At 42.0% G+C, this 20,731-nt stretch overlaps 1 protein-coding gene across 1 annotated transcript in view; it reads left to right on the top strand.

Annotated features, from left to right (window-relative positions):
- Window positions 1–20,731, top strand: part of DYNC2H1 (dynein cytoplasmic 2 heavy chain 1) — a 157,162-nt gene that overhangs the window by 83,448 nt on the left and 52,983 nt on the right. The window contains exons 59-63 of the mRNA XM_068148259.1: window positions 1,657–1,767; window positions 3,677–3,832; window positions 5,990–6,065; window positions 7,206–7,417; window positions 9,250–9,354. Of these exons, the coding sequence (XP_068004360.1) occupies window positions 1,657–1,767; window positions 3,677–3,832; window positions 5,990–6,065; window positions 7,206–7,417; window positions 9,250–9,354 (660 nt within the window). The remainder of the gene's footprint in view (window positions 1–1,656; window positions 1,768–3,676; window positions 3,833–5,989; window positions 6,066–7,205; window positions 7,418–9,249; window positions 9,355–20,731) is intronic.

Raw genomic sequence — 20,731 nt, 5'->3', positions numbered from 1 at the left:
AGCTAGAGAAGACTATTGTCAACCAGACAGAATGAGTATGCAGCATTCCTGAAGCATTTCAGGTGTCACCATGGTGATGTCAACAATTCCAACAATTTAAAAATAAACATTTGCAGTATAGAGAATATGAAATGCTTCAGATCTAAACAACTCCTTCCTATGTGTGAGCACTTTAACTTTCACACAGTATAGAGTATTTCTGCCACAGTGAGTGAACAAATGTTCCTGTTAGGACTTCTGGTACTTTATGGGATACTGTCCCATGTTTGCTGAACGCTGAACCTACATAAACTTAAATGGATGAGAAAATCTGTTAGGATTTTTGTTTTAAGTATATTTCTTCCAAGACACATGCAGAAAACTGTTGACATTCTTCTCAAGTTAATTGTTAAACAACTTAGGTATTTTCAGTGAAAAATAAGTCTGTTTCAGATGTCCGTAAAGTACCAGGGCTGTTTTTCATGCATTCAGTAGTTAAGTATTTTATGTAAAGCCTTTGTATTTGAAAGAGCATTTGACAATATTTTTTTCTCTCAGAAATCCATTTTCCTATTTTCAGTTTTCTGTGGAGTCATGATACAGGAAGTGTGCATGTAACAAACTCCCAGGCAGCCAAGAGGGCCAATGGCATCCTGGTCTGCATCAGGAACAGTGTGTCCAGCAGGAGCAGGGAGGTCATTCTGCCCCTGTACACTGCACTGGTTAGGCCACACCTTGAGTACTGTGTCCAGTTCTGGGCCCCTCAGTTTAGGAATGATGTTGACTTGCTGGAGCGTGTCCAGAGAAGGGCAACAAAGTTGGTGAGGAGCTTGGAACACAAGCCCTATGAGGAGAAGCTGAGGGAGCTGGGGTTGTTTAGCCAGGAGAGGAGACTCAGGGGCGACCTTATTGCCCTCTACAACTACCTGAAGGGAGGTTGTAGACAGGCAGATGTTGGTCTCTTCTCCCAGGCAGTCAGCACCAGAACAAGAGGACACAGTCTCAGGCTGCACCAGGGGAGGTTTAGGTTGGATGTTAGGAAGAAGTTCTATACAGAGATACTGACTGCCCATTGGAATGGGGTGCCTGGGGATGTGGTGGAGTCACCATCATTGGAGGTGTTGAGGAGGAGACTTGATGGGGTGCTTGGTGCCATGGTTTAGTTGTTTAGGTGGGTTGGATTGGTTGATGGGTTGGACATGCTGATCTTGAAGGTCTCTTCCAACCTGGTTTATTCTATGTATGTATTGAAGGAAAATGAATTAATATAGCTCTACTGTTGATGAAAGTCACTGGGATCTGTTGTTGATATGCAGCTCACTTTACAACCCTTCATCTCTTGAGATATAGCCTTCTGGTGCTTTTTTACATGTATACCGAGGAGTTGTTCACTCATTATTATGCTCTGAATTCAAAATCTAGGGGGGGAGGTGCAGACATTTTGCTACAGCTAGGATGAGCACAGTGAGCATACAGATGTGTGGAGACAATGCATATTGAATGACAGTCTTTTGAATGACCTTACTTATAAAAACAACAAAAGGATTCTTAGGAAAATCTGACTTTCTAATTTAGGGTGTTATAAATTTGTCAATACTGTTTGGTATATTAACAAAACAAAACAACAGACAAACAAATGAAAACAATCTACTTCAGTATGTAATATCTCTTTAACAGGAACTGAATACATTACAGCCTCAACCTAACTTCCGCCTTTGGCTTACTACTGAAGTTCATCCAAAATTTACACCAATTTTGCTTCAATCAAGTCTGAAAATAACTTATGAAGTAAGCTCTGTTTGGAAAGCTTTTATTACATGCTTAAAATGACTTCACTTGGATGTATAGTGAACTGCATGCTATGATAGAATAATGTTTGGATAATGTGGACTATTTACTAACTGGTTTTACCTTATATTCAGTTTGGTGTAATATGAAAAATGTTATCAATTTGCCTGGAAAGATTTTGATGATTGTTTTTAGTTGTATGTGTGGAAATTTGAAGAAGCTGTGCTTTGAAGTGATTTTTTTTTTTTCCATTTGAAACTCTGAGCTGAAAACAAATTTACCTGGGGGAAGTATTTGTTCTGTTTTGTGCTCCAGAACATTTTATGCATTTATTCAGTGTTTCTTAGAAGCAAAAACCTACACCGGTGATGGAATGTAAATGAAACCCAAAGAATTCCTCTTTCTTGATAAATGTCTTCATCTGAAGATCACTGAATAACACTTTCATAGTATCATAGTATCATAGTATCAGTCAGGGTTGGAAGGGACCACAAGGATCATCTAGTTCCAATCCCCCTGCCATGGGCAGGGACACCCCACACTAGATCAGGCTGGCCAGAGCCTCGTCCAGCCTGGTCTTAAACACCTCCAGGGACAGGGCCCCAACCACCTCCCTGGACAACCCATTCCAGGGCTTCACCACTCTCATGGTGAAGAACTTCCTCCTCGCATCCATCCTGAATCTCCCCACCTCCAGCTTCATTCCATTCCCCCTAGTCCTATCACTACCTGAGATCCTGAGAAGTCCCTCCCCAGCCTTCTTGTAGGCCCCCTTTAGATACTGGAAGGCCACAATTAGGTCACTTCAGAGCCTTCTCTTCTCCAGACTGAACAGCCCCAACTCCTTCAGTCTGTCCTCATAGGAGAGGTGCTCCAGCCCTCTGATCATCCTTGAGGCCCTTCTCTGGACACGTTCCAGCACGTCCATATCCCTCTTGTAATAGGGGCTCCAGAACTGGACACAGTACTCCAGGTGGGTTCTCACCAGAGCTGAGTAGAGGGGGAGAATCACCTCCCTTGACCTGCTAGCCACACTTCTCTTGATGCAGCCCTTTCTACTCCTTTATTTTCTCTCTGGCCCAATAGCTGATATTTACTGGAGCCTTTCAGCAAAAGTGGCTCTTCTGCCATTCAGTAGAACATTTAGTTAAAGACAGACATTTGCTAAAAATTCAAGGCTTTGTTTTTAAAATGGCTCAACCTAAGAAATAACTGGGACCATGCTCCTCCAACTTGTTGGAAAATATCTAATCCATCATGGAAATCATGAGGAGGGGTGCCACTAACAGTTCCATTATCTTTGAGGTCTTTTCCAACCATATTTATTCCATGATGCTATGATTCTGTGGTTATGGAATGTGAAGATTTTGCCTACAGCTAAACCAAGAGGCTCTGACCTTTTAGAGTCTAATGTTTCTGACTTCAACATTACCTGCTACATGACTTTGTGTCATACATATGTACTATATCTAGATGGTAGCAAAACAGAGTGTAGTGATGGCATAAAGCAAACTGGCTCTGATCAGAGAAATGACAATTGGTAGTTTTGAGCTTGTAAAGTCAGAAGAAAGGTTCTTGTTCTTGCAAAAAAACAATTTAGTTTCATGCTTACATATTTTGATAGAGTACTCTTCTTTGACTAAGGTCTTTTAGTGTTGTTCATTCCTCCTATCATTTGGTTTTGGTTACATTTTCCTTCCATACATTGGAGTTCTTTCCAGTAGAGCATTCTGTTGTTAGGCCATTTATTGCAAGAAGGCATTGTCTTGTTTGTTTTGGGGCTTTTATTTGCTAATTAAGTAAGGTTTGTAATTTCCTTAAGTTATGAATTTGAAGTTAGAATTTGAGAAAATAGTGCATTAAAGTGTCAGATTTTTTGTTTAGAACAGTGTTTTTTCTTCCAATGCAGGCACCTCCAGGCCTGAAAAAGAATCTCTTGCGAACCTATGAATCTTGGACACCAGAGCAAATTAGTAAAAAGGGAAATCTGTCTCGAGCTCATTCTCTCTTTTGTTTAGCATGGTTTCATGCTGTGTGCCAAGAAAGAAGAAATTATATTCCTCAGGTAGTATCTTTTTTTGTTTTTTGCTACCTTTTGAAAAATCTATCCCCTTTATTATCTATTATACTTGGAAGCATTTTTCCTTGGGTGTATCTTAGGTCATGTTCCAAGATGAGTAAACCCCAGATATTTCTCTTGCCTGCCTTCATTATTGTCTCTGAATTCATCCCCAAGTAAGATCTTGGTAGACAAAATTCCTGTCCCTCTGGATATTGCCACTGTCTGCTTGGGGTCATTTTGTGATTTGGGTACTAACTGATACTGATGCAGGAGAGAGATCCTGTGGAAATGATTTTGGCTTTGGTTTTGGAAACCTACATAATGTAGTGGATGACACGAGAAAGGAGACACCTTGTTGGTAAGGAGCAGATGAGATTGCTTTTCTTTGCACAGAAATTCTGTTCAAAAAGAAGGAAGTACAAGGGAATTTCCTTGTTTCTTGTGAGAATCATAATAGATTTTAGAAACTGTGATGTGTTTTTTTGATGCACTGAATTTAGGGAGCAATGCTCAGCTGATAGAAGGAAATGTTTTAGCCCTTGTAGGCCACAGACCTTGGGAACAAACTGCAACTATGTAGAGAGAAAAAAGCCTTTAGCTAATTACCGACGGCCATTGTGACTCAGGAAGCCACAGAACGACCTGAGAATAAGAGCTGGTAAACATTGCAAGAGAGCCTTTTGTCTTCTCTCTGAACTCAGATAAGAGATGCTTGATCGTTTGCCTTTTGTCTAACACCTGCCTGGGCCTTGCCTGGCGATGTGTGTTCCCTGGTATTTTCTCCGCAGCCAATCACGAATCTGTAACTGTCGGACGGACACATTTAATTGCCAATCACTAGTTACTTTTGATTATGTTAGCCTATATAAAGAACATTCTTTGTACAATAAAGTAGACACTTTGCTTGCATCAAGCTTTGTCTCCATCTCTCAATCGCGATTTTTTTTTTCCTTTGATAAATTTTTGTTTAAAGGAAACTTTTTTTTTCTGGCTGCAGACACATAAATAGAAACACACACACACACCCCGGCCAACAAACTTTCTAGGTCTTTGTTTTATTTAGACTGGGAATGAAATTAGCTGTCATCTGAAAGATGACAGCAGAACCTGGTATGATTGAGAGTTTTTTTCCTAGTTTTGACTTTGTGATTTATAAAGTTCTTTGCCTCTTGAAGTAGCAGGCTTTGAATATAGTGTTCAGGGGGTATGGGAAAATATGCTAAGTACTGATCTGCCATAGGAATTCATGCTTAGCCTTGTTCAAATTCACCTTCATTTGCCAAGAGATTTCTTAGTGACACAGATTAGGATTACTGCTTTCTGCATGATTCCACTGTAACTCTATTTGTTTCATTTGCAGCTTTAGTGGTGCTTTTAGAATTTGTTTGAGGTTACCAGTTTCTAACATCGATGGACTGCAGTTAATCCTAGATAGAAGTCTTGTATTTCTTAATGAATTTCAGGTTGTCTTAGGTCCAAGTACTGATCTGTCAAAAAAAAAATTAAAATACATGCACACCGTTGAGAGGCTGCAGTATCTTTCCAGTTTATGACCTTCAGGATGACTGGCTGATAATTTTACTGTGATCTGTGGAGCAGTTGCAGTTGTGACCTGAGAATGCGTACGCATTCTATGCATATGGCGGTTGGCATTTTTTCTGTAATGGTAGCAGTAGTCAGTAGAGAAGTGACATGAATTAAGGAGTGAGAGAATGCAATTATAATAGACTATGTTTGAAGAATCAGACCTATTTATGAAAATTCAAAGGAGATGGAAATACAAAAAGGACCTAAAAAAATCACATTTCAATGTGTGATCTAGTCACAGATGGCGTCAATTTTTAGTTCAAGTGAATACTGTTAGGAAATAAAACTGATCTTAAGTTAAATTTCCTCATACTCAATGGATTCTAGCTTCTGTAAGTATGTAAATTAAATGCACTGACAGAGTAGTGTTTTGGTTGGGGTGTTTGTTGTTGGTTCTTTTTTGCTAAGTCCATTGAATGTTCCCAAAAATGCTTTTTGGAGGGCATAAGTTGTCTCATGTTTCATTCAGTGTCAAGTATTAGACAGTATTCTGAAATCACATAACTCTTGCATTTTACTTCCTGACTATCATTGTGTAACCACTGAAATTCTTTGGGCTTCTTTTAATGGCAGGGTTGGACGAAGTTTTATGAATTTTCTTTATCTGATCTCCGTGCTGGTTTTGACATTATCGATAGACTCTTTGATGGTAAGTCACTTCTTAAGGGAAGATTTCTCACCTCTATAGCATAACCCTTGTGAATGTCTCATGTAAAAGTTTTAGAACATTAAAAGCTTTCACAGTAGTTGTGATAAATTTGTTGCTTTACATGATAGTTTCATTTAGAGGGGGGCCATTCTATTTAAAGGGCTATTTTGAAGTCATTTAAATTTTGCATTTGAATCTTCATTGCAGCATTTTCACAAATGTAAGCACATGGGTAGTGAGGTAACTGTTTCAGTATGAGAAGTAGTCTGACTCTGAATCAGCTGTGTGTAGGCTTACTAGATTTTTCTAGATGTAGTTCTAGACTCTGAGCATATTATTAAACTGATAAGGGCCAGACAGGCCAGACAGACCAGTGTCCAGTTCTGGGCCCCTCAGTTTAGGAAAGATGTTGACTTGCTGGAACGTGTCCAGAGAAGGGCAACAAAGTTGGTGAGGGGTTTGCAGCACAAGCCCTATGAGGAGAGGCTGAGGGAGCTGAGGGTTGCTTAGCCTGGAGAAGAGGAGGCTCAGGGGAGACCTTATTGCTGTCTACAACTCCCTGAAGGGAGGTTGTAGCCAGGTGGGGGTTGGTCTCTTCTCCCAGGCAACCAGCACCAGAATAGGAGGATGCAGTCTTAAGCTGCACCAGGGGAGGTTCAGAATTCATGTTAGGAAGAAATTCTTCATAGAGAGAGTGATTGGCCATTGGAATGGGTTGCCCAGGGACGTGGTGGAGTCACCATCATTGGAGGTGTTTAGGAGGAGACTGGATGGGTTGCTTGGTGCCATGGTTTAGTTGATTAGATGACGTTGGATGATGTGTTGGACGTGATGATCTTGAAGGTCTCTTCCAACCTGGTTTATTCTATTCTACTGTTTCCATCTTTTTTTTTCCCAAGGGACTTAATGGGGTACCTTTCTGATCAAGCTTTTACTTTTACCTGCGAGATCAGCATCTCGCAGATATTTTGGACAAGTGGGATAGACAGGAGGGAAAATAGAGGCAATACAGAAGAAAAACCTATTAAGAATGAATTATTTTGATGTGTTTATTTATTTCACTGAAAAACTATAATGACAAGAAATACTTACAATGTGATGTCAGCAACTGATACCAAACTGATGTTAATTGATGTGTAGGTTCCAGAGATATCCAGTGGGAATTTGTGCATGGCCTGTTTGAAAATGCAATTTATGGGGGCCGCGTGGATAATTACTTCGACATGAGAGTTCTTCGGTCCTACTTGGAGCAGCTTTTCAATTCACGAGTCATCGGTGGCTTAAACCCTAGAGGCAAGAAGATCACTCATTTCCCATGCTCAATGCCTTTACCAAACTCCTGCAGTATTTTGGTAGGTGTGCATCTTCTGTCACTAATACAGAAACTAAACATGCTGGAATGTGTTCAGAGAGGGGCCACGAGGATGATCAGAGGGCTGGAGGACCTCTCCTATGGAGACTGGCTGAGAGAGTTGGGGGTTGTTCAGTTTGGAGAAGAGAAAGCTCCAAGGAAACCTTACTGTGGCCTTCCAGTATCTGAAGGGGGCCTACAAGAAAGCTGGGGGACGTTTTAGGGTGTCAGGTAGTGATAGGACTAGGGGGAAGGGGTCCAAGCTAGAGGAGGATACATCTAGATTAGATGTTAGGAAGAAGTTCTTTGCCATAAGGGTGGTGAGACACTGGAACAGGTTGCCAAAAGAGGTGGTGGAAGCCCCATCCCTGCAAGTTTTTAAGGCCAGGCTGGATGGGGCAATGAGCAATCTGTCTAATGTGTGGTTTCCCTGCCCATGGTGGGAGGGGCTGGAACCAGATGATCTTTGAGGTCCCTTCCAACCCTGTGATTCATTCAGCTGTAGTACGAGCATCACAGCTATGAGGAGCTGAGTAAAAGAGATTGGGTCAATTTGTGACAAAGGTTATCATTACATTTTTATATAACTTATTATAGTACCATAATAGCACTTTTTTATAGGCTGTTAAACATCCTTGTAACTTCTGGGTGAAATAGAAAAACCTAAATATATCTCCTTATTTACAAAATGCATCAAAATTCTGACATAATCTGCTCACATGCTGTGGATGGTGTATGATGCTTTCTTTGGAGATTGTATGGCTTCTGATTCCCCTTCAGTATTCTTTTAGTGTAAAGAAGAGACAATTCAACTGAGTCTAAAGATCCTTTCACATACTGTTGTTGTTACTATTACTAAGATTCACTTGCATTTTAATGTAGGGCTTCATAGTAGACCTCTAATGCAAGTTTTTCTAATATATAGTCTTGCCATTTTGAAAGAGCAAAAAGCAATTTGGATTACAGTGATGCTATCAATGGAAAAGAAAAATATGCCAAGACTCTGTCTGAAAAGAAGTTACAGGACTTTTGTTGAAAACTGAAAAGATTAATGACAATACAAAAAGGAAAAAAATGTCTTACCATTTAGAATTTGAATAATAGAGTATATGTATTTATAAAATGAGAACAATCACTTTCATTTTGATCTATGAATATTTAAATCACTCAAAGTGAAATCATTGAAGTACAAAACTATCTGAAGAAATATACAAGATTTCTAGGGCATGTCATGTGTTAATAGATTTGTTTGAGTCTTTTCATTGTGCAGTGTACTTAATGCTGTCTACAACTACCTGAAGGGAGGTTGTAGCCAAGTGGGGGTTGGTCTCTTCTCCCAGACAATCAGCACCAGAACAAGAGGACAGTCTCAAGCTGTGCCAGGGGAGGTTTAGGCTGGGTATTAGGAGGAAGTTCTTCACAGGAAGAGTGATTGGCCATTGGAATGGGCTGCCTGGGGAGGTGGTGGAATCACCATCCCTGGAGGTGTTTAGGAAGAGACTGGATGGGGTGCTTGGTGCCATGGTTTAGTTGATTAGATGGTGTTGGGTGACAGGTTGGACTCGATGATCTCGAAGGTCGTTTCCAACCTGTTTAATTCTATTGTGTTGTGTTGTGTTGTGTTGTGCTGTGTTGTGTTCTATTCTATTCTATTCTATTCTATTCTATTCTATTCTATTCTATTCTATTCTATTCTATTCTATTCTATTCCATTCCATTCCATTCCATTCCATTCCATTCCATTCCATTGACATTCTCTAAGCATACACTGTTAATTTCATGACTTGTGCACAAAGTTCCCTCAGTTATGTTTATTCTGTTCTTCTCATGCAGGATTATCGTAACATTATTGAAAGCCTTCCAGAGGATGATAAACCTGACTTTTTTGGCCTGCCTGCTAATATTGCTCGTTCATCACAACGTATATTCAGCTCCCAGGTAAAGTCTCGTTTTTTCCTTGACCTGTGAGTCTTCTGCATGCAATGTAAGCTAGAAAACCAAACCACCTCTTCATAAGTATGATTTTTTTCGAGAAAGAGTTAAATGGAGGTATTTTTGGAATATGTTGACTTGTACCTTTAGAATATTTTAATGGAAGAACAATTATCTATAGTTACAAAGGTAATCTTTCAGGACTGGCCTGAGCTATGATAGGGTTAATTTTTTTTGGTAAGAAACTTGGACAGGCCATACCAGGATAGCCAGCTGAACAAGCTAATGAGTATTCAATACAATATTGATCTTGGCCTCTACATAAGGGTGGGGCTGGCCTGGCCACGTGCGGCAGTTTTTTGGCATGGTGATGTCAGGTGGGTGATGCCCACTCCCTTTGTATGTTATTTCAATGATGGTATTATTATTGTTGTTGTTATTATTTCAGTTCTTTCTTTCTACCTTTGTATTGCTCTATTAAACTCTCTTTATCTCAAGCCCATGGGGTTTTGCATTTTACTCCCACCTTTCCTTTCTCTCCCACTGGAAGTTTGAGGTGGAGGGACAGCATGCAAGTGGCTTCATGGAGCTCAGCTGCTGGCTGGGTCTCAACCATGACAAGGTTTTAAACAAAGAGTTATTGAGAAAATTTACAGTGGTATCTGGAGCCCCTATTACAAGAGGGATGTGGAGGTGCTGGAACGTGTCCAGAGAAGGGCCACAAGGATGATCAGAGGGCTGTCCTCTCCTATGAGGACAGACTGAAGGAGTTGGGGCTGTTCAGTCTGCAGAAGAGAAGGTTCCGAGGTGACCTAATTGTGGCCTTCCAGTATCTGAAGGGGGCCTACAGGAAGGCTGGGGAGGGACTTCTCAGGGTATCAGGTAGTGATAGGACTAGGGGGAATGGAATGAAGCTGGAGGTGGGGAGATTCAGGCTAGATGTGAGGAGGAAGTTCTTCACCATGAGAGTGGTGAAACCCTGGAATGGGTTGTCCAGGGAGGTGGTGGAGGCCCCATCCCTGGAGGTGTTTAAGACCAGGCTGGATGAGGCTCTGTCCAGCCTGATCTAGTGTGGGGTGTCCCTGCCCATGGCAGGGGGGTTGGAACTAGATGATCCTTGTGGTCCCTTCCAACCCTGAATGATACTATGATACTATGTTGAAGAGCACCCACATAAGTAGGTAGTGTGACTAGTTCTGTTCATACTGGTAGTCTAGCTCCAGTCAGTGAGATAGTTCTTACAGGTGCTTTTCACTGCACAATAAGGTTTTAGTTTTGCAGATAGAATATGAGTAACATTGCCATGCTTTTCCTCAAAGAGGGATTCTGAATGTCTCTCCCAATAGTCAGAATAAAAATAAAAATTGGAGAAGAGCACAGAACTAGTTAGACATGTCAGAATGAGTCATAGCATTGTAAGGGTTGGAAGGGAGATCAAGGATCATCTAGTTCCAACCCCCCTGCCATGGGCAGGGACACTTCACACTACATCAGGTCCACATCAGAGCCACATCCAGCCTGGTCTTAAAACCCTCCAGGGATTGGGCTTCTACCACCTCACTGGGCAAGCTGTTCCTGTGTCTCACCACCCTCATGGTGAAGAACTTCTTCCTAACATCCGATCTGAATATATCCATTTCTATTTTTGTTCCATTCCTCCTTCCATTTATTAAAATAGTTTTCACTTTCAGCATTGCATTTGTGGAATATCAAATATAGCACTGGTAGATTTGTTTAAATATATCTGTTCACTTAAATCCATAAATGTCTTGTCAAATTATTTGTTTCTCTATTAGCACATGAAACTGTAAAGCTATCTAAAGACAAATCAGTAGGCTGAGTGTGCATAGAACAATATGCTGAGCTCAAGAACTCCTCTACTATAAAGGCAAAAAGCACACCACAGTCCAATGTATTGGCTTGGTTTTGCCTTGAAATCTTCTACATAAACATCAACTTCTGTTGATGTTGGACTTTTGTTTGTGTTGGACACAGTGCAAACTACTGATGATTTTATTTATTTCAGCTCTGCTTATATAAGTTGTTCAGAGCTGCAGCTGGTAAAAAAGCTAGCATTTGATTCTTAGTTAACCTTCATGAAATTAGAATAGAGTTCCTGTTAGTGAATGGGAATAGCTAATGAACATGTATACATATAGACTCACACTCTGTTGAACTAGTCTGTCATAACATTGATTGTAATCTATAAACTGGATTTGAATCTTGAAATATCAAAGTATCAGTCAGGGTTGGAAGGGACCACAAGGATCATCTAGTTCCAACCCCCCTGCCACGGGCAGGGACACCCCACACTAGATCGGGCTGGACAGAGCCTCATCCAGCCTGGTCTAAATAGAAGGCAATTGTAGTGACAGTTCTGTGAGCTGCTTTCTTGTCATGTAAGAGGTTTACTCATCCTTCCAATAATACAATTTAAGTAAAAGAAATGAGATTTATTTCCTTTAACTCTGTTTCTACCTAACTATGAATCCTACTCCTATTTAGTTTTCGACAGTCTGGGAGCTGTCTTAAGTCCATAGGTGATCCTGTGCTTCACAATGTGAAATGGAATTGTTGCCTTTTAATAGGAGTGTTTCTCATAAATCCATTATCAAGCTAAAGCAGATAAAAGATGAAGGAATAAGTTGTTGAGAATTAAGTTACTACCAGATCAATCACCATGTCACTGGCACCAGAAAGGTGATTCTTCACTTCACTTCACTTCACTTCACTTCACTTCACTTCACTTCACTTCACTTCACTTCACTTCACTTCACTTCACTTCACTTCACTTCACTTCACTTCACTTCACTTCACTTCACTTATTCTGTGCTAAGAGTGATACTGTGATACTGTGATATTCTCTTATAATTTATGCCTACTATCCCATATGGGTTGTCATTGTGGCTGTTTTAGGCTATGCCTTTAAAAATTAGCTGCAGATTTTGAGCAGAAGAGTAGAAAAATATAAATAATTCACTATTGGGTGTGAAAAGGAAAGCTAAAGATTATTCTAAATGAATTTTGTTGGCCAGAGTGTGTGGGATGGATGCAGATGTACCCTAACAATCTTTAACATTTAACTTTCATACCCATTCCTTCTTTTCCTCTCTGGTCTGGCTGTTCTGCTGGGAGATAATGCTTCTGACCTTGAGATAAGACAAACACTGTTTTCTTCCAGCTCTTTTCTCTCTTTTGGTCCAAGGGAGTTTGGGAGGTTTTGGGGGGAGGGGAGGGCAGTGGAGCAGCTTCCCTAGTAATTTTGACAGGGGGGATTTCCATGCTATTTTCTGATTGTAAATACCTGTTTAATATTGTAAATACTGTATATTTTGTACATATCCATTGCATTCCATTGTAGAGTGTAGTTTTTGCTTTGTAGGTAAGCCCACAAGACCCTTGATGGGAAGGTCGTGAGTTCAAGGCTGCAGTGGGCAGTAGTGTCCTCCCTACTCTAGTCATGAGGTCTGTGGTGACAGGTTGGACTCGGTGATCTTTGAGGTCTCTTCCAACCTTAGGAATACTGAATACTGAATACTGAGCCTCCAGCTCGGGACAAAATGTAGAATTTACCCCCAAGGAGTAAATAAAAACACTCACACAGAGCTGGAAGTTAAATAGAAATAATATTTACAAAAGTAAACAAAGTACCAAAGGTATTAAGGGAAACGGATAGATACAGCCAGAATCAGCAATGGCCTAGCACCTGCCTTGGGCTAGGTCTCAAGAGGCCCTGCTACACAGCAGAAATAGATTCCCACCAGCCTGGCTTCCCTCCTCCACAGCCCAAAGCAAAAACAGCAGTTAGGAGCGAAAGCACACCACAGAATCATAGAATCATAGAATCAATAAGCTTGGAAAATACCTCAGAGATCATCAAGTCCAACCTGTCACCCAAGACCTCATGACTAACTAAACCATGGCTTCAAGTGCTATGTCCAATCCCTTTTTGAACACCTCCAGGGAGCCAAGAGAGAGATGACCAGAAAGTTTGCTCCTTATATAGGGATAGTACTAAGACAGTTTCAGTTCCAAAGCATTACAAATACAGGAAGAGGAATGGAATAACATATTACAATATCCAATGCCTCCCTCTCTGGACTTTCCATCCCCTCTGGACTTCTACTCTGTGGTGTAACAGTTATTCCTTAACTGGCAACAGTTATGCTATGATCTATTCTATTAACAGTGAGGTTAAAGGGATTGAAGGGGTTGGTCTCTTCTCCCAGGCAACCAGCACCAGAACAAGAGGACACAGTCTCAAGCTGCGCCAGCAGAGGTTTAGACTCAAAGTGAGGAGGAAGTTCTTCACTGAGCGAGTCATTTGTCATTGGAATGTGCTGCCCAGAGAGGTGGTTGAGTCGCCGTCCCTGGAGGTGTTCAAGAGGAGATTGGACGTGGCACTTGGTGCCATGGTCTAGTCATAGGGTCTGTGTTGATAGGTTGGACTCGATGATCCTTGAGGTCCTTTCCAACCTAAGTTATACTGTGATACTGTGATACTGTAAAGTAATGTCATTTCAGTGTAAGTAATATAATACCATGACATAGGCTTACTAGAGAAGCTGGAATACTTAGATAATAGAAATTCAGATTTTTTTTAGGAGGAGTTTGTGTGCATATTTCCATGTACAGGAATGATACTTTCTCTTGCTGCAGCAACATACTTTGCTGTATCAGAAAATTGCTGCAGCACAGTGCAGCAGTTTGCAGTCATGGAGAGATCTCCTCAGTAACTTACTGCCTTGCTAACGTTTGAGTAAACCTAAAACAGCACTAAAAAGCAATGGTCTTTTTGCATTAGGCTTGTAAATACTGATTATATTCACAGCTATTCTTTTATTTTTTTCCCAGCAGAGAATTTTAATGCTCATTGAAGAGCTGAATATCACTGGCTGTATTATTTTAATATTGGTATTGCTAACTGAATTGTTACAATTCAGTAGATGTGAGGAGGAGGTTCTTCACCATGAGAGTGGTGAAACCCTGGAATGGGTTGTCCAGGGAGGTGGTGGAGGCCCCGTCCCTGGAGGTGTTTAAGAGCAGGCTGGACGAGGCTCTGGCCAGCCTGATCTAGTGTGGGGTGTCCCTGCCCATGGCAGGGGGGTTGGAACTAGATGATCCTTGTGGTCCCTTCCAACCCTGAATGAAACTATGATAAATTATATCTCACTATGTTCTAGAGTGCAATTCCAAGAGAGCTAATACTGCACACATACTGGTGAAGAGCCAGTTTACTTTTAAGCAAATCTTTCACTTAAGCAGACATGTTCTTATCAGCAACTTATTTCATTTTTTTCATGGATTTTGTCCTTAATTACTTTGTGGAGGTAGACAGCTAAATTTTAGCGGGTGGATTTGTAAAGTTCATTGTGGCTCTTCAGTTCTGCCTTACCTCCTGTTACAGCAAGTCTTTGATGTAACATCCCTTAGGTTGAATACAGTCATGAATAATCTCATGTATCTTGCTATGTTCTCTCTGTGGAACAGTGCAGTTAAAATAGAGAACTCAGCTGACAGTGCAGCTGCAGGAGCCAGCATAGCTTGTCCTACTTTATGCTATATAGAGATTTTCTGTATAGCTGCTGCAAGTTTCCACGTGCTCAGCAAGAGTCCTCACCAGTCAATCACAGTCATACTCCTTTCTTTGAATCTAGTAAACACTGTATTTTTGCCTGCATATTGGCCTGTATTCAGGTGGTTTAGTCTCCCAGTCTAACCTATAACAAGTGATTAGAGCAGTCAGAATATGTGGAGGTTTTGCTCTAGGTTTCCTATGGATGAGAAGGGTCTATAATTTAGATCTCTGAAATATCATAGAATCATAGAATCAATAAGGTTGGAAGAGACCTCAAAGATCATCAAGTCCAACCTGTCACCCAACACCTCATGACTACTAAACCATGGCACAAAGTGCCACGTCCAATCCCCTCTTGAACACCTCCAGGGATGGTGCCGCCACCACCTCCCTGGGCAGCCTCTTTCAGTATTTGACAGGCTTTTTGGTGAAGGAATCCTCCTAATATCCAACCTAAATCTCCCCTGTTGCAAGTTGAGTCCATTTCTTCTTGTCCTATTGCTTGAGACTGACCCCAACTTGCTACAACCTCCTTTCAGGTAGTTGTAGAGAGGATAAGGTCTGCCTTTAGCCTCCTTTTCTCCAAATGAAAAAATTCCAGTTCCCTTAGCCACTTCTCACAACACTTAAGCTCTAGACCCTTCACCAGCTTTGTTCCCCTTCTTAGGTCATGCTCCAACACTTGATAATGTTTTTCTTGTACTGAGGTGCCCAAAGGTGAAAACACCAGCTTCACCAATGCTGAGTATAGAGGCACCATCATTTCCCTGGTCCTGTTTGCAGCACTGATTTTAATGCAAGCCAGGATGCTGTTGGCTTTCTTGGCCACCTGGGCACACTGCTGGCTTATGTTAGGTGGCTGTCAGCCAGCACCCCTAGGTCCCTTTTGCAAGACAGCTTTCTTGCCACTCTGCCCCAAGCCTGTAGGATTGCATGGGGTAGTTGTGACCCAAGTGTGGAATTGGCACTTGGCTTTGTTGAAACTTGTAGAGGCTTTGGCCCACCCATCCAGCCTTTCCAGGTCCTTCTCTAGAGCCTTCTATCCTCAAGCAGATCAACACTCTCTCCCACCTTAGTGTCATCTGCAAACTAACTGAGGGTACACTCAAATCCCCTCGTCCATATTCTTGATGAAGGCATTAAACAGGCCCCAGTAATGAGCCCTGCGGAGCACTACTTGTGACCAGCCACCAACTGAATTGTCATGTATAAGTATGTTCCTTTTCTATAAATAGTTTCTCTCCTGTTATTAGCTGCTCTTTTCCTTCCTCAACCATGCACAGGGGCCAGCAAATACTTCAGACTTTTGTGTGCCATCCATCACGTATTCTCTTGTATTCTTCAAACACGCCATATTTTCATGGAACTTTTGTACATGCCTTGAAACCTGTCTCATCCTTAAGTGTTCCCTGTTAGTCTTGTCTCCAGATGAGCTTTGGCTCTCCCAAATCCATCTTGAAGTGCCTATGCAGTGCCCTTTCCTCTTCTCTCCCTTCCCCTCCCCTTGATTTTGCTTCCTGTATATTCTTTTTTTTCAGTCTTTCAATCCATTGACACAGTCCCTGCTTACCCAGTCGTTCTGCTGAAAAACTTGGTCTTTGCTCTGAAGCTCACTCCAAAATGCTTCTTTATTCCCCTTTCTAATCACTGAAAAATATCATGCTGTCCACTGTGCTGTCTCCAGTTTTCCCTCTCTTGTGCCCACTTCTCATGGGATTCTGCTTACAGGTCCTTGAATAGACCAATGTTTGTTTACCTAAGGACCAAAATTTAACTGTGCTGTTTATATCATCAACATACCTATCAATATCAGCTCCTACCTGCACTTGCAATGTTGGCTGTTAACCAGCACTTTAGAAATTTCCTTCAGTAATGTCATCATTAATGACACAGCTTTTTCACATGCATTTTTGAAACACAAATATACACTTACAAGTAATAGTATTTAAAGGACTTCTCATAAGAGGTTATTCTTAATTTGAGTTAAAATTTATCAGCTAGGAAGTCTCTCATAAATTGTACCCAAGCCTTCAAGATGCAATTCCCACAAAAAAAAGTGGTTGATGCAGTTCTTTGAACTAGTATAATGCTTATGTCTTTTACATCTCATACTCAGTGAAAATCTCATCTTGCAGATCCCTGCTATGAATATCAATTTGGATGTGTACAGGACTAGAATGCACATCGTTACAGAGCGTATTTAAAAGTGTGTAGAAATGACCTGGGTTATATTCATGCTTATATTCATATATTCCTACTGTTACATTTCATACTCACCATGAATATAACCATGCTGAACCATTTGAAAACTCCAAGAGTTTGTTCTAGCAAAAACTCAACATACAGACATCATTTTCACACCTTACATAAAGATGACCTAATTATGATATCTGAACAAAGTCAGGTTTACAAAACCAGGCAAAACCTCTGTATTCTCCACAGACATTGTACTAGCACAGAAGTCTCACACTGAATGCATTTGTTTTACAGATGTGATTGCTTAAGGAGAAAACAACATCTTCTTTAATGAAACCTGTTAGAAATCAAAAGGAATCGCTTGCCATGCCTTACTGTAACTGCTAAATAGAGTACTCATTTAAAATAACTGCTCTTGCTTTTCTGGCTGGGGTGAAACTTCAAAATTCTGTAGAAAAACCCAATTATCCTTTTCCTAGCTATTTCTTACTTTGTGATGAATACTTGAGCTAAAATTAATAGTGAACTAATAATAGAACACAGTAGGCAATCTGGGAAGGTAAAGAAGATAAGAACCAGGATCAGTAAACTGAGGGAGCTGGGGTTGCTTAGCCTGGAGAAGAGGAGACTCAGGGGTGACCTCCTTGCTATCTACAACTACCTGAATGGAGGTTGTAGACAGCCAGAGGTTGAGCTCTTCTCCCAGGCAACCAGCACCAGAACAAGAGGACACAGTCTCAGGCTGCACCAGGGGAGGTTTAGGCTGGAGGTGAGGAGGAAGTTTTACACAGAGAGAGTGATTGCCTATTGGAATGGGCTGCCCGAGGAGGTGGTGGAGTCGCCATCACTGGAGGTGTTCAGGAGGAGACTTGGTAGGGTGCTTGGTTGCATGGTTTAGTTGATTAGGTGGTGTTGGATGATAGGTTGGACATGATGATCTTGAAGGTCTCTTCCAACCTCATCTGTTCTCTTCTTCTTTCTCTTCTCTTCTCTTCTCTTCTCTTCTCTTCTCTTCTCTTCTCTTCTCTTCTCTTCTCTTCTCTTCTCTTCTCTTCTCTTCTCTTCTCTTCTCTTCTCTTCTCTTCTCTTCTCTTCTCTTCTCTTCTCTTCTCTTCTCTTCTCTTCTCTTCTCTTCTCTTCTCTTCTCTTCTCTTCTCTTCTCTTCTCTTCTCTCTATTCTATTCTATACATGAAGTGAATTTTGCCACATTAAATATATTTGCAGTGATCTCATTGACTTCAATAAAAAGAGCATCTTATCCTCGGTTTCTTTTTTATTTATTTTTACTTATTTTCTGTCCTGCTCAGTCTCTGGCTGATTCTCTACCTCCTCCCACCACTCCTAAAACTGCTCCCTATCTTCCTAAAGCTGTAGTCAGATATATGATTGTAGTACAATTCCAGTGCTGCCTTTTACTGTGTTAATGATTATAACTAAGATAGCATGTGTAGGGGAGGGGTATACAAGGGCACCTGGAACTCTTAGATTGCCGGATTGTGCTGGAGATGTCACACCAAGTTTCCACTGCTATTCTTGCTGAAGTCACCTAAGGAAAGTTGGAGTGGGTATGTGTACCTGATGTTGCACTCATACATTTCACTGCCATAAAAAGAGCATCTTATCCTTGGCTTATTTTTTTTAACTTATTTTCTGTCCTGCTCAGTCTCTGGCTGATTCTCTACCTCCTCCCACCACTCCTAAAAATGCTCCCTATCTTCCTAAAGCTGTAGTCAGATATATGATTGTAGTACAGTTCCAGCGCTGCTTTTCACTGTGTTAATGATTATAACTAAGATAGTGTGTGTAGGGGAGGGTGTACAAGGACACCTGGAACTCTTAGATTGCTGGATTGTGCTGGAGATGTCACACCAAGTTTCCACTGCTATTCTTGCTGAAGTCACCTAAGGAATGTTGGAGTGGGTATGTGCACTTGATGTTGCACTCATACATTTCATAGTTTCATAGTTTCATAGTTTCATTCAGGGTTGGAAGGGACCGCAAGGATCATCTAGTTCCAAGCCCCCTGCCATGGGCAGGGACACCCCACACTACATCAGGCTGGACAGAGCCTCATCCAGCCTGCTCTTAAACACCTCCAGGGACGGGGCCTCAACCACCTCCCTGGACAACACATTCCAGGGTTTCACCACTCTCATGGTGAAGAACCTCCTCCTCACATCCAGCCTGAATCTCCCCACCTCCAGCTTCATTCCATTCCCCCTAGTCCTATCACTACCTGAGATCCTGAGAAGTCCTTCCCCAGCCTTCCTGTAGGCCCCCTTCAGATACTGGAAGGCCACAATTAGATCACCTCGGAGCCTTCTCTTCTGCAGACTGAACAGCCCCAACTCCTTCAGTCTGCCCTCATAGGAGAGGTGCTCCAGCCCTCTGATCATCCTTGTGGCCCTTCTCTGGACACCTTCCAGCACCTCCACATCCCTCTTGTAATAGGGGCTCCAGGACTGGACACAGTACTCCAGGTGGGGTCTCACCAGGGCTGAGTAGAGGGGGAGGATCACCTCCCTCAACCTGCTAGCCACACTTCTCCTGATGCAGCCCAGGATCTGATTGGCTTTGCGGGCTGCAAGAGCACATTGAGAGCTCATGTTGAGCTTCTTGTCCACCAGCACCCCCAAGTCTCTCTCCTCAGGGCTACTTTCCAGCCAGTCACTGCCCAGCCTGGATTTGTGCTTGGGATTGCCTCCACCCAGATGCAGGACCCTGCACTTGCTCTTATTGAACTTCATGAGGTTGGCTTGTGCCCACCTCTCCAACCTGTCAAGGTCCCTCTGGATGGCCTCCCTTCCCTCCAGCGTGTCTGCTGCACCACACAGCTTGGTGTCATCAGCAAACTTGCTGAGGGTGCACTCAATGCCACTGTCCATGTCCCCCACAAAGATGTTGAATAAGACAGGTCCCAGGACTGATCCCTGAGGGACTCCACTTGTCACTGGCCTCCACTGGGACATGGAGCCATTGACAGCCACTCTTTGGGTGCGGCCATCAAGCCAGTTCTTTATCTTCCTAAAGCTGTAGTCAGATATATAATTGTAGTACAATTCCAGCACTGCTTTTCACTGTGTTACTGATTATAACTAAGATAGCGTGTGTAGGGGTGGGTGTACAAGGACACCTGGAACTCTTAGATTGCTGGATTGTGCTGGAGATGTCACACCAAGTTTCCACTGTGTGGTGGGTTAACACCTCTTTCTGAAAACAAAAGAAGAAAGCAGGGTGGAGGGCTTGCGGGTACTTTACCCTCCCTGAAGGGCGTGTCCCCCTGGGAAAGCTGAGTCTGTTCAGCTCCCCACTCCCTGCCCTGCAGGACATCATAGCTGTTGGATCTCCTTTTTGGCTCCTGCCTCTGCTGGATGAGAGCTACTGCAGCTGCCCTCCTGCTCCTCAGCCACATGGCCAGACCTGATCCTTTTCCCTGCTGCCTCTGCACCTCCTCAGAGAAAGACTGGTTTTGTATTATTCTTTTCTGTCCCCCTCCCATCCATTCTTGTTCCTTGCCCTTGTGAACCTTTCTTTTCCCCTGTTGTTGTCATATATATATAATTTGAAGAAAAAATTATTCGCCTCTCTACTTCCAAGCTGACTCCAGA

Source organism: Melanerpes formicivorus, unplaced genomic scaffold (assembly GCF_026170545.1).
Source record: "Melanerpes formicivorus ecotype bairdi unplaced genomic scaffold, bMelFor1.0.p_v2 SCAF_1, whole genome shotgun sequence".
Taxonomy (NCBI): Eukaryota; Metazoa; Chordata; class Aves; order Piciformes; family Picidae; genus Melanerpes; species Melanerpes formicivorus.
The sequence above is the reverse complement of the archived record's forward strand: the minus strand, read 5'-3'. Positions and strand labels throughout refer to the sequence as shown.